The 13,278-nt window shown below is 51.3% G+C and overlaps 1 protein-coding gene across 1 annotated transcript; it reads right to left on the reverse strand.

Annotated features, from left to right (window-relative positions):
• Positions 1-730: 730 nt before the first annotated feature.
• On the reverse strand, positions 731-2,957 carry LOC117194565 (death-associated protein kinase related-like). The gene is made up of 2 exons (XM_033399109.1): positions 1,437-2,957; positions 731-750 (listed from the first exon to the last, which is right to left on the reverse strand). Exons 1-2 carry the CDS (start codon positions 2,887-2,889, stop codon positions 731-733), a joined length of 1,473 nt encoding a protein of 490 aa, XP_033255000.1. The 5' UTR covers positions 2,890-2,957.
• Positions 2,958-13,278: the final 10,321 nt, after the last annotated feature.

The following is a 13,278-nucleotide window of genomic DNA, read 5'->3' on the forward strand; positions in this document are numbered from 1 at the left end:
AGCACACAAACAGCGACATCAAACACAAAAACGACAACTACAATTACGTCGGCAGCCAGACGACGATGCCTGTTAACAGCAATGTTAACAGGCGGACCCCCCCCACCACCGCCGCCAGAGGAACATCAGCAGCAGCAGCAAACACATCAACAGCAACAACAACATCAGCCAACGGCAACAAACACAGCCAATACCGATGATATCCCATCCACCTCTGCTGCAGCGGCCCGTTCGCCACTGAAGCGCGTCCGCGCCGAGGTGGATGATGATGACAGTGATGTTATGGTTGTTGAGTTTGATGACGACGATGACGACGACAATTTGGATGCCAATCATGCATCGGCCAAACGACGACTCCGGGAAAGTACCAACCAACAGGCAAGCAAATCCCATATCCCCCAAATTCAAAACCATCCCCATCACCAACAATCAAACCAGCAACAACATCAGCGGACAATTACACAAAATGCCCCTGCCCCCGCCCCTGCCCCTGCCCCTGCCACTGCCAATGCCAATGCTCCACTAGCTCTACCTCACTCACCTGCAAATGCAACTAGTAGTTGCGGCACAGGAACCCACAGCAGCAGCAGCGGCGGCGGCGTTGGGCTGCTCCAGCTGCCCTCCCTGAGTATGCCCAATGCCAGACAAATTCGGATGCTGCAGCGACAGCACCAACCAACGACAATTATTCCCCCCCCCCCCCCCATCATTCTGCCAGCTGTCCCCGACATTATGCCCATTCTGGACAAGCTGCAGAATGACCCGAGGGTGGGCAACAGTAGCTATCACACCAAGCTCATCAGCCGCAATGGTGTCCGTATCCAGCCCCGCGACATGGCTACCAGAGATGCCATCATGGCAATCCTGGGCGATGGCGGCGGCAACGAGGCGATGACTGGCCACTACACACACCAGCACAAGAGTGACCGTGGGCTACGGATCGTCGTGCGAGATCTCCATCACTCCACAAGCACCCAACTAATAACAAATCAGATGGCCGAACTGGGCTATTCAGTTAAATTTATTAGAGCCATTAAAGCGAGATCCGATGGACAGCCACTCGACCAGTTCGAGTTGGAGATAGCCCCCAAGCCGGATGAAAGCCACCACGATGTCCTCCAATTAACCCAGCTGGGCAACCAGTTAGTGATCGTTGAGAGGCAGGCCAGGCCGGTGGACCCAGCCCAGTGCCACAGATGTCAGGCTTTTGGGCACACCCGCACCTACTGCAGGCGTTCATTCGTCTGTATGAAGTGTGCGGGTGCCCACGCGTCCACGGCATGTGCCAAGCCAAGGGCAGACGCCCCTAAATGCGCCAATTGCCAGGGCGCCCACATCAGCGCCTACAAGGGATGTCCGGCATTCAAGGCAGCAAGGGGCCGCCTTCTGTCGCACCGAGTGGCCATGCAGGAGTTGCGTCGCAAGCGCAGCTCGCTTCTGCAGCCATTGCCAGAGCAGCAGCCACCAGCAAAAACAACACCAGCACATCCAGGGCGCCGACAGCAGCAGCACCGGGGGCTTCTTCACAAATGTCGCCGTGTATGTGTTCTCCTTGTCCGAGTCGGAGGCTCGACGTGTGGGTGTCACGATCTGAGTGGGCTTGGCGGACAGGCAGACCGTGTTGCTCTGTCCGTGTCCATTGCTGGTCAGCGTGTGTATGGCTGTCGTTGTCTCTGTGCTGGTGCTGGTGCTGGTGCTGGTGCTGCTTATGGGGCTTCCCAGGAGCTTCCCGGTGGCAATGGGTATTTTTGAGATGCTGCTACTGCTCCCATTGCTGTGGGCCCGATGGTGGCCATTGTGCGTGGGTTTGTTGCTGCCACTGCTTGGCTTCTGTTGCTTTTGTTGTTCCTGTGACTGCTGTTGCTGTTCCTGCTCCTCTGCCTTCTCCTCGGCCACTGGCTCCTCCACTTCCTCATCCTCAAGGTCGTCTTCTTCCTCCTCCTCTTCCTCTTCAGCATCGCTCTGAGCCTGCAGATACATTTGTCTATCCATCGAGCTCTCATCCTTCAGCCAGACATGTTCCAGGCATCCAGCGGCACTCATGCGATCGTTTGGCTTAATTCGCAATGCGCGGCGTATGAAATCGATGGCCACTGGCGAGACGCCACCGAATAGGTTGTCCGGAAAGGTGAGCGCACACTGCGAGATATTGAGGAAGGTCTCCTGCTTGGTGTTCCCGCCAAAAGGCGAGAAGCCGGAGAGCAAGACATAGGTGAGAACGCCCACGGACCAGATGTCCGTCAGCAGGGAGAGTGGCTCGTACTGGAGCACCTCGGGGGCCACGTAGTCGGGTGTGCCGGCCATCTCGCGGACATTGATGCCCTCGCACACAACGCGCGAGATCCCAAAGTCACAGAGCTTGAGGCCATCTTCTATACGCTCGCCGGCGAGCAAAATGTTCTGTGGCTTGAGGTCCAGGTGGGCAATGGATCGGTCGTGGAGAAACTTGAGAGCCTTCAGCACCTCTCGCATGCAGTGGCGGGCCTGGGCCTCTGTCAGGCACTCCTCGTTGTCCAGTATGGTCTGCAGCTCGCCACCAGTGGCCAGTTCCAGCAGCAGGGCTGTGTCCGAACGGGTCTCGTGCACCGCATTCAGATTGACAATGTTCTCCTCGCCCTCGCAGAGTATTAGGACGGCGATCTCGTGTTTGATCTCCTTGTCGCTGCTCTGTGCGCGTCGGCGTCGCTTCAAGAACTTTGCCGCGAAATGGGAGCCCGTGTTCTTGTGAATGGCACGGCGAACGGCGGCGAATTTGCCCCTGGCAAACGGCGTCTGTTCCACCTCGTAGATCTCGTTGATGTCATGCGACACGAGCAATCCGTTAAAGCGTTCGGCATCTACATCCAAAAGGCCATCGCCTATGGGAAAGATTCCCTTTTCGGTGAACATGATCTATCGATCTGTGCCGTGTCGCCATTGACGTTTTTTTTCTGTGTTGCCCTGTTTTCTTTTTGTGGTGTCTGTCGTGTGCCGTGCCGTGCCGTGCCGCCCTTCCTCCACCACACCCATTACTTACCTTGACAAACTTTTGCTCCCGTCCACATCACAAACCAAAAAGAGAATAAAAGTGCCAATAAATACATTAAACACAAACACACACACACAAGACACTTTTCAATTAAAAAACAACAAACAGGCAGCAGATCGCCAACATACAAACCAACAGCCAGCCATGACCAGAGGAATGGCCAGACGAGGGTCAACCAGACGACACAGCGACGGCGGCAGAGCGGCCCGCAGAGGCGCCCTAGCAGCAGCAGCAGCAGCCAACAACACCAACACCAACACCGCCAATAGCAGCAGCAGCAGCAGAGCCCTCGGCGCAGGCGCCAATACCAACGCCCCAGCCAATGCAGAGCGCCGACGCCACAGCCTTCCATCGAGTGAGTATTGCCATGGCCGATATATCCACGGCCACAGCCACTCGCCCCTCGAGACCCGTCACAAAAACCGCGCCAACCACAAAGGGAAAGGCCGAAAAGACGCCGCTCTCACTGCCACTTTTCCCGCCTCTCACGCTCTTGGACGCACAAAACTGTTCAGGAGTAACGGGAGAGGGAGAAGACGGAGGAGAGCCGGCAAGCCGACGCGCAAGAGCGGAGCGCCAAAACGGCCAACGGGCAGCCACACACACACACACGACCGGATCGAACCTGTTGCGTGTCGAACCTGGTTCGAGCTCGAGCAGAGGGTCGATCCGAGCCATAGCCCAGCCTGCTCCAATGCCACAAATCCCACCAACACCAAAACGACAGTGGGAGTGACGATGAGGGTGAGGGTGAGAGGAAGCAGGCTAGACGACGGGGCCGCCATCACCAGCAGCGCCAGCAAACACAAAACACAAATACAAACACCAACACCGTCACCGCCACTCACACCAGCACCATCGCCAATACCAACACCAACACAACTACTGCCACTCCCAATACACACACCCTTGCCATTGCCAATGACATCCGGCACGGCGAGTTCGGGCATCAGCCTGTGGAGGACAGAGGCTTGAGGATCCTCATCCGAGGTCTTCCCCATTCCACGCCCTCTGACTGGTTCCGGGACTGTATGCAGGCCGAGGGGTACACGGTCCGGTTTAACCGGGCGATCACCGATCGATTCGATCGCAGCCGCCAATACAACCTCTTCGAGGCTGAGATCGCCCCCAAACCGGACCGTGGTCAATTCGATGTGTTGAAGCTGCGACGCCTGGGTGGGAGGCCCGTCACGGTTGAGAGACTTGGAGTCTCCCGTGACCCTGCCCAGTGCCATCGATGTCAGGTGTTTGGCCACACCCGCGCATATTGTAGACGAGCTGCTGTCTGCATGAAATGCGCGGGTGGACATCAGACGACGGAGTGCAGCAAGCCAAGGGCCGTCAATCCCAAATGCGCCAACTGCCAAGGCGCCCACATCAGCGCCTACAAGGGCTGCAGCGCCTACAAGGCAGCCAGGCAGCGGCTCCTGGCCCACAGGGTCGCTGTCCAGGAGCATCGACGGCAGCAGCAGCAGCCTCAGCCACTACGGCAACAGCCACAGCAAATGCAGCAGCCAATACAGCAGCAACAGCCAGCACATCGTCTCCAGCAGCCATCACAACGTCACCAGCAGCCACTACAGCGACAGTTGCAGCAGCAGCCACCCACACAGCCACTCCACCCACAGCCGCAGCAGCAACGCCAACGCGGTCCGGGTCGGCAGCATCGGCAACAGCTACAGCATCGCGACCAACATCCCCAGCCACTGGCCGAGGGGCGCCAACACCACAGGGTCCTGTCGATGCAGCCGATCCCAAATCGTGCTCCGACGCCACGCCAACCCCAGCTACAGCAGCAGCCAGGCGCCCAGTGCGATGGGAGCTGTGCCCATATCCTGAAAAGATATGCCGTAAAAATTAAAGAGCTGGAGGATAAGCTGGCAGCAATTTTGACGAAACTGACAAACCTGCTGCAGGCAAGGGACGAGAGCACGGGAGGAGTGCCGCCACTTCAGACAAAAACAGCAGCAGCAGCATCCACACAGCCATCACCACGACCAACTGCAAATACGCACCATGACGCCGCAGCCATATCGGACTCCGAATCCGATATGGACTGCGAAGCAATTGACGACGAACATGACGACGAATGGACCGACCACGATCCATTCGACGATCTGGAGGGTCTGGGCCAAGTGTGGAGGGCCCAAATCGAATACTCACCCGCAAACGTCTCTTACGCCAACACAAATCAGACAAGGGTCGCCAGCAACAACATCCAAATCAACGAAAGGCACCTGCAAATAAACGCAAATTAAAATCAAAAAGCCAAGACAAACACCTCCTCACCTGAGTGGCCGGACCAGCAGCCATTCAAAACGCAACTACAAATTGACGACGAACGTGGCCGAGGAGGCCAGGCCAATCCACCTGACAGCGCATCCTGGGTGGACGGACCAGCAGCCACTTGGATGCGGCCAATCAACAATTAAAATCGACAACGCATCCTGGTGGCCGGACCAGTTCGCCACTTGGATGCGGCCAATAACTCCGACCATTGCCATCACACACCGATGCCAATGCCAACACGATGACAATGCAGTTGGGTGGCCGGACCAGTGCCCCTCGAGTGCAGCAGCCAACACTAACCAACAGACAGATGCAACGTGGGCGGCCGGACCAGAGCCGCTTGCCATCAAGACCATCATTGCCCACGATGCACGCCAATACTCAAAACACGCCAATAAACAACACACAGGGGGACAACAGAGCCGGCCGGTATACAGCGTAATGTTCGCATTGCGTTTGTTATGCCGGCCGGTGCTTCGTTGTAGTTGTCCTCCTGTTAGAAATAAAATAAATATAATAAATATGTTTATATGTGTGTAAATGTATGTCAATTATCGTTTATTTTACCTTGTCTGCATCAATGTTCTTGTTGTAGATGTCAATCCTGTTGTTTTTTGTAGTTTTTGCATGTCCGTAGATAGTTTGTCCATAGTTTTAGTTACTAGCCTGTGATATTAGGAATAAGTTTTTGTAAATTAATGTAGTTTTTCTGTAGTTAATTGTATATTATTAGTAGTTTTCTGATTAGTTTTATTACCTTTTCCTCTTCTTCCCCACCTATCTGCCATTCCCATATTTCCCCTGACATGTGGTATTACTAAAAATACCACGCAAATACCAGACTTGACCGATAACACACCAAAAAAGCCAATACAAATTCAAATTGCATTTCTCAATGCCCAGTGTGTTATCGGTCGCAACTTCGGCAATTATGCCCAGCCAATTCCTCACCCACCCCCCACCCACATCAAATGCCACTAAATGCCAAATGAAGCTGAGCAGGAATAAAATGAACACTGCCATCCTTCGCCACTCAGCCAAATGCCCCAACAATGCCAATACAACCGCCCACAAGATGCTATGCGGTCGACTCTTCGGAGCGTCTCGCGCCCGGATCGTAAGATCCGGAAGTTGAAAGTATCCGGGCGGTTATACGGGAGCAGGCAAACTTTCCCCTTCCCATCCCATCCCATCCTTGACAACAGAGCAGCCAATTCACACAGCACAGAGAAACATTAGACACGGGCCATTGCCCAACAACAACACACACAGCCACTGAAACAGAAGGCCGTTCAAATCTTCCATTGCCTACTTATCGGTGCTGCTGCCCTCGGACTACTTTCATCTCACTGAATATTGGGGTGAGTGAAAGTGGAACCGGGGGTGAGAGCACCGGTAAGTGACGACCGGCGATCGGGCCTTTCGAGTTGAGGGGAGAGTGTGGGAGTTGGCGGACATGTGAGAGTTCCACCATGAACCTCGTCCGCCACTCTCATCTCGTCCACCCGCTAGAGAGGTCGCGATCGTCGGACGTATATAAATTGAACCATCGCCGCCGCCATTAAAATAAAATAAAATCGCAAGTTTGTTTGTTCGTTGCCATCAGTGTTGCCCGTGTCGTTTGTCGTTTTGACTGTTTTGTCGTTTATCGTTTGGCGTGTCATTTGTGCTCTGGTGCCAAAAAATAAAGACAGCGAAGGCCAGACGACGCCAAGCCAAGCCAGGCAGCAGCCATTTTGTGTCGCCCCCCCCCCCCCCCCCCACACCATTCGCCGCTGTACATTGTAGCGCTTGTAGCAGGGAATGCTGAGTTTTTTTGTGGCGCCGTCTAGTGCTCAGAGTGGCAGGCGAACGACAGGTCAAGGGAAAACCAAAAAGACGGTAACAGGTCAAAACGTCAGGCTATCTCTGTTGAAAATGCATCCAGGGACCTGTTAGAGGATTTGCCGCCAGAACGTTGGCGTCCCTATCGGCTATTCCCCCGTGAAAGTCAATTGAGTCGGTTGCGTATCGGTCCGACGGAAAGGAAACCCAAGAATTTAGTGAAGAGAAAAACTCTAGGAAATCTAAATATCTAAATCCAAGATTCGACTGCGAGATTCTTGGTTGAAGGCGAGTGGGCTATTCAGTCGTCAGAAGCCGTATAGCGCTGAGTCCGGTTGGGGTAAGTGCTGCGGGAAGAGAAGAGAAGGGCTAAAGGAGAATAAAGAGTTGTCCCATTTGTAGTCTTGGCGCTTAGTAAATCGAGTTAATCAGTGCGGATTCGATCGCCCAAGGAAGCCAGCCAGCAAACATCAACATCCGCTGGCCTAACAAAGTGGCGTTTAAACCTTTGGGATTGTCTGGAAAGCGCTCAGCCATCGGAGAAGCGAGCGTGGAAGCAGAGGGAGAAGACATTTGGGGAACGCTCGGTCCCCCAAGCGGCTAGCTTCCCGAGGCGTTGGCGTCGGCACTTTAGTAGTCGAGCGCGACGCGGCAGATAAGGAGGGCCCGTCCCTTGGTCGCGAGCAGATCGGCGGAGAGAAAGTGTTAATCTAGCACCGTCGGAGATTGGCCGTTTGGCCTTTTTCTTTGCTTTCGCGTACCTTTCACCTGCAGAAGCAGGGGAAAGAACTTGAGCTGTTCCCGTTCGCCCAGGAGGTGGAAAGGAAACATAGATAACAGTCGGGAGAAAGAGAATAGAAAAAAAAGAGGAAGCAACGGATTGACGGAGTAATTATATTCGTGTTTGTAAATGTGTAATTAATTATGATTTCTGTGCGGAGTTAATTAGGAGAGATTTAGATTTGATTCCGGTAGTGGCTTCTCGTGACTCTCGCCGATCTGCAAATATGATTTCCCCCAACCTTGGGCCCATTTAAGTGTTCTTCCACCACAGCAGCTTTAGGTATTCATCGAGGAAAGCGCTTTCGCCGATGGAGCCATAAACTGGAGAAAAGGTATGAGTGGACTTAAATTCTATTATTAATAAATACAACTTGAAACAAGGGAACTAGGGCCGGTCGGTGAGTGAGAGGGAGAAGTGCCCACTCGAATTGGTTTCGTAACATTACGGAGTCAGCAAGCAAGTTAGTTTGTCCGTTTCGGACTTATTTAGTATATCGTTTGTATGACACATAGCCAAGTATTTGTAGGAATTTTTATACATATATTTCATTTAGCTACTCTTTTAATGTGGGTGAATATATTATGGTATTTGCGGGTAATGTTAGTGTTTTAGCCAGTAAGTGAATAAACTTTATAATGTATTAATCTACCGATTTGCTTTCGCTGGCAAATTCCCCATGTAGGACGCCCCGGACAAAGGGGCCATTCCGTCATTAAATCGAACGGTTTGGAATGGCCATGGTAGGGTGGGCGACACGACCTCGACAACACCAGAGGCGGAGTTGAGATACCTTTCCAGCACACATCCACAATTCTATTCAGGGATAAACAGTGTCTCCCGGTTAAGCATTTTCGTCGTGACACGCTACTTCATTCGCGGTATAATGCGTATAGGCCACCAGCAGGAGGGGGGCAAGAACATCACTCCAATAGCCGACGAGCAGAGGCCGGAAACCCAAAGCGTGTGCTTCCCTTCGCTGAATGACAGCTAGCCTGGCAGGATTTATATACACAGACGTGCGTAGATGACACGTTACATTTATGAATCATAGATATAGTATTATAACTAAAAATTGGCGCCCAACGTGGGGCCACACCTATTCAGGTGTGACACCATCAACACTGTGACATCCTTTTTTTTTGTCTTTAAAACTTCCCGATTCAGCATAGACGGCATTGACCAAAATTGTTTCTCTAGAAGTGGTCATTGCTCAAGAATATCTTCATTTCTCAACACCAAGTAGAGGGCTTGTCAGACGATTCGGGAAACGGAAGCAGACGTTTTGACTTTTCATCCGGCCACGTCTGAGGAGCGTTTCGAAAAGTGCATCGATCTTAATAATACCCTACTTTTTCTGAGGCAGGAGTCTTAAACATGGTCTTTCGGGCGCATAGGACTGCAGAGGGAATCTCGTTTACTTACGGAACCCTGCCCACGGCTGAGGGACTGTGCGGAAGGCTTAGCCATTGCTGCTGATGAGCTTTAGCGCGTTGGACATACTCGGATTAATCTTGATTATAGAATTCCGTTAGCCACGAGTGAAATCAGAAGCAGCATGCTCATTTCAAGTGTAGAGTGCCGAGCCGAGATGTTTGGACGACAGCGGCGCGAATCAAAGCAGCAGCTGGCCACGGCTCGCGCATGCAGTTGTTGTTGGTTTTGATTAGACAGCGACAAGTGCAAGGCGTCTGCGCGCGTACACATTCTTTTCATTTTCTTTTGTGCTTAGGAATTGGGGTCTCAATTAGCATAGGGTCCGTTTCGCATGGGGATTAGCTATGCGTAAGGCAAACATTTGTATGACTTTATTTTATCGTATCATATTCTTTGCGTTCTATTCTTGTGGTTTACATTCCATGTGTGTTATTTGGTAGGGCTGTTGATTTGCTAGCTCTCTCGCTGTACAAGGGAAGCGAGACCTGAGAACAGCTGTGCCGTTTGCTGGGCCATTGACCCTAAGTTGGCAACGTAGGAAGCTATGAATTATAACACGAGGAATCAGTTCTCTTTGCAATTTGAGTTCACGTACAATTACTTATTATTTTTAAATTTTTAGGTCATCTTAGGTTTGCTAGCATAAGTTATCTGACTTTTAACTAGAATACTTAATTTAGTTTTACTATTAACACATTTTTAACTTTGGTTTTGTCTGCGTTTGATAAGTAAGTGTTTAGGTTTTGTCGTGTAGTTTTTGTGGGACATATTTTTGTCAGGACAGTTAGCAATTAAGTTTGATTTATTTTTTTTACAATGGAGAACCCCGATAACGAGCCTGAACCGGCTCCGGCGCCAAAATGCCAGTTGTGTGGGAAAACTTTGGCTTCGGCTCCTACATTGAAAACAAAGTGCAGCCACGAGTTTCACAAAACTTGTATTGAGTCACATGTCAAGACCCATACTACCTGTCCCACATGCAAGACGCTATGCGTCGATAGAAGTACTCCTCATAATACCAGGTCCCAGGCCAAGCAAAACGATGCAGCAGCCATAACCGCTGAAAGAGTTAGTAGCATGGTTACACAGGCCATCAGCACGATGCAAAACGAGGTGGTAGCCCAGCTCACGGACAAAATGGCTCAAATCATTCAGTCCAGCATAGCAGCACATTTCCAAGAGACTGGCAATAGCATTCCTCAAGGGAATAGACGTGGGGAAGCGGATAATCCGGTCCAACAAAATAGGGACAGAGAAGGGGAGGAAACATTCCGACAGGGACTGAATAGTCAGTATTCAGCACAGTTTCCGAGCTACGACCGTCCAAGCAGTGCAGTCTCAGATCTGAGTCAGCGACCGGACAAAGTCGCCCATATCCTCAATAGTTGGAAATTACGTTTTAATGGGACCCAAGAAGGATTGAGCATTGATAATTTTCTCTATAGGGTAGAGGCTTTGACGCATCAGACTCTCGAGGGAAATTTTCCAGTTCTGTGCAGTAACGCCAGTCTGCTTTTTGACGGAAAGGCCAGAGATTTTTATTGGCGTTACCACAAGACTTCCGGATCGATGAGATGGGACCGGTTATGCCAAGCCCTAAGAAAGCAGTTTAGGGATTCTCGAACCGATGTGGATATCAGAGAAGCGATAAGGGACAGGAAGCAAAAAGAAAAAGAAAATTTCGATTCCTTCCACGACGCCCTGATACAGCTGATGGATGATTTGGAAACTCCCATGTCAGAGAAAGCGATTGTGGAAACTTTACGGCGCAATTTGCGACCTGAAATTAGACATGAGCTCCTGAATGTCCAAATCGACTCCGTAGAACGCTTGAGAGAAGTCTGTCGTAGAAGGGAGGGTTTTCTCGACGACGTTAGGCGGAGTCATGGGTACCAGAAATTGATTCCTTTCCGGAAACAGGTTGCGGAATTGGTAGAGGAAGCCCAATTAGAGGAGGCCTCCGAATTCTCGGATGTAGAAGAAGAGGACGAGGTGGCAGCCATGGCACTGATTTGCTGGAACTGCCGAAAGGAGGGGCATCGCTACCACGATTGCGATAGCAAAAGGAAAATTTTTTGCTTTGGGTGCGGAGCACCTAATAAATATAAGCCGTCGTGTAGCAAATGCCAAAAAAACGGCAAAGTGAACACCCAGCCTCGCCAGCCGGTCAGTGTTCAGCGCAAGCAGTCGAGTGCAGAGGCGAAATCCCAGTAGGGATACTTAAAACTACCGCCCAGCTTCCGTCTGAGAAATCAGAATCCGACATACACCAAGCTTTAGTCTGGCCACAACTAGTCCATGCCAGATCCCATTCGCTTTTCACCAACGACCAACCCAGTAATAAGTCCCTCACAAGGAGTGCAAGAAGGATGAGAGCGTTCCGGCAGGCGGCGAAAGCGATAAATTGCATTCGTTACAAGCAGAAGGACAAGCGTCCATATGCGGAAGTTCGCCTGTTGGATCAAACGGTCCTTGGTCTATTGGACACCGGAGCAGCTATGAGTGTTATAGGCGGAAAGTTAGCAGAACGCGTAATCCAAAGCCGAATTCCTTTTAAGAGAGGAGTTGTAAATGCTTCCACTGCGGATGGACGGAGGCAAGAGGTAGTGGGACGACTGCGGACACCGGTGCAGTATAAGGGTGCAGTGAAGGACCTTGAGCTGCACATTATTCCATCGCTCAGCCAGGACTTGTATTTAGGGATCGACTTTTGGTCAAGTTTCGATTTATTACCACCCAGCATGTCGCTGGCAGAGATAGTTCATGAACCGCAGAACCTCAGCCGAGGGGAAATGGACCAGTTGCAAGCGACCATCAATTTATTTCCTTCGTTTTCCGTTTCCGGTCTAGGAAAGACGGCTCTGCTTTCGCATTCAATTGATGTAGGTGATGCAAAAGCCGTGAAGCAGAGACACTTCCCTGTATCTCCTGCGGTAGAGAAATTGTTATATGCGGAGATAGATCGGATGCTCAGCTTAGGGGTGATAGAGGAATCCGATAGTGCGTGGTCATCACCGGTAGTATTGGTGCAGAAGCCAGGAAAGGTGAGGCTATGTTTAGATAGTAGGAAAGTTAACGCGGTGACCAAAAAAGACGCGTATCCGTTACCACAAATTGATGGGATTCTAGGACGTCTTCCTAAGGCGTTGTTCATTTCGAGCCTGGATCTTAAGGATGCCTATTGGCAAGTTCCCTTAGAGCCGAGCTCACGCGATAAAACAGCGTTCACGGTTCCGGGGAAACCTCTCTACCAGTATAAGGTAATGCCTTTTGGTCTCACTAATGCTTCGCAGACCATGACAAGGTTGATGGACAAGGTAATTCCGGCCAGTTTAAGAAATGAAGTTTTTGTGTACCTGGACGACCTTTTGATTGTGTCGGACAGTTTCGAGTCACATCGGAGGGTGTTGAGTGAAGTGGCAAGTTACATAAAAGCGGCAGGGTTAACGCTGAATGTGGAGAAAAGCAAGTTTTGCATGAAGTCAGTGCGGTATTTGGGGCATATAGTAGGCGAAGGGGTGATTCGTACAGATCCGGATAAGATTTCGGCCATGTCCGATTTTCCTTTGCCAAAATCCCTAAAGTCTCTGCGTCGCTTCCTAGGTACGGTAGGCTGGTACAGGAAGTTTATAAGCAACTTCGCATCGGTAGCCGCGCCTCTCACGGACTTGCTCAAACCCAGACAGAAATTTTCAATGACTCCAGAGGGTCAGGAGGCTTTTGAAAAGTTGAAGGAGATGCTTTGCTCAGCGCCAGTTTTGCGTAGTCCTGATTTTAGCAAACCATTCTATGTTCACTGCGACGCTAGCAAGACAGGCGTTGGGGGAGTGCTGGTGCAGAAGACGCCGGAGGGGGACGAATATCCGATTGCGTTTGTATCGAAAAAACTCAACAAAGCCCAAAAGAATTATTCGGTCAC

The sequence above is a fragment of the Drosophila miranda genome (assembly GCF_003369915.1).
Source record: "Drosophila miranda strain MSH22 chromosome Y unlocalized genomic scaffold, D.miranda_PacBio2.1 Contig_Y3_pilon, whole genome shotgun sequence".
Taxonomy (NCBI): domain Eukaryota; kingdom Metazoa; phylum Arthropoda; class Insecta; order Diptera; family Drosophilidae; genus Drosophila; species Drosophila miranda.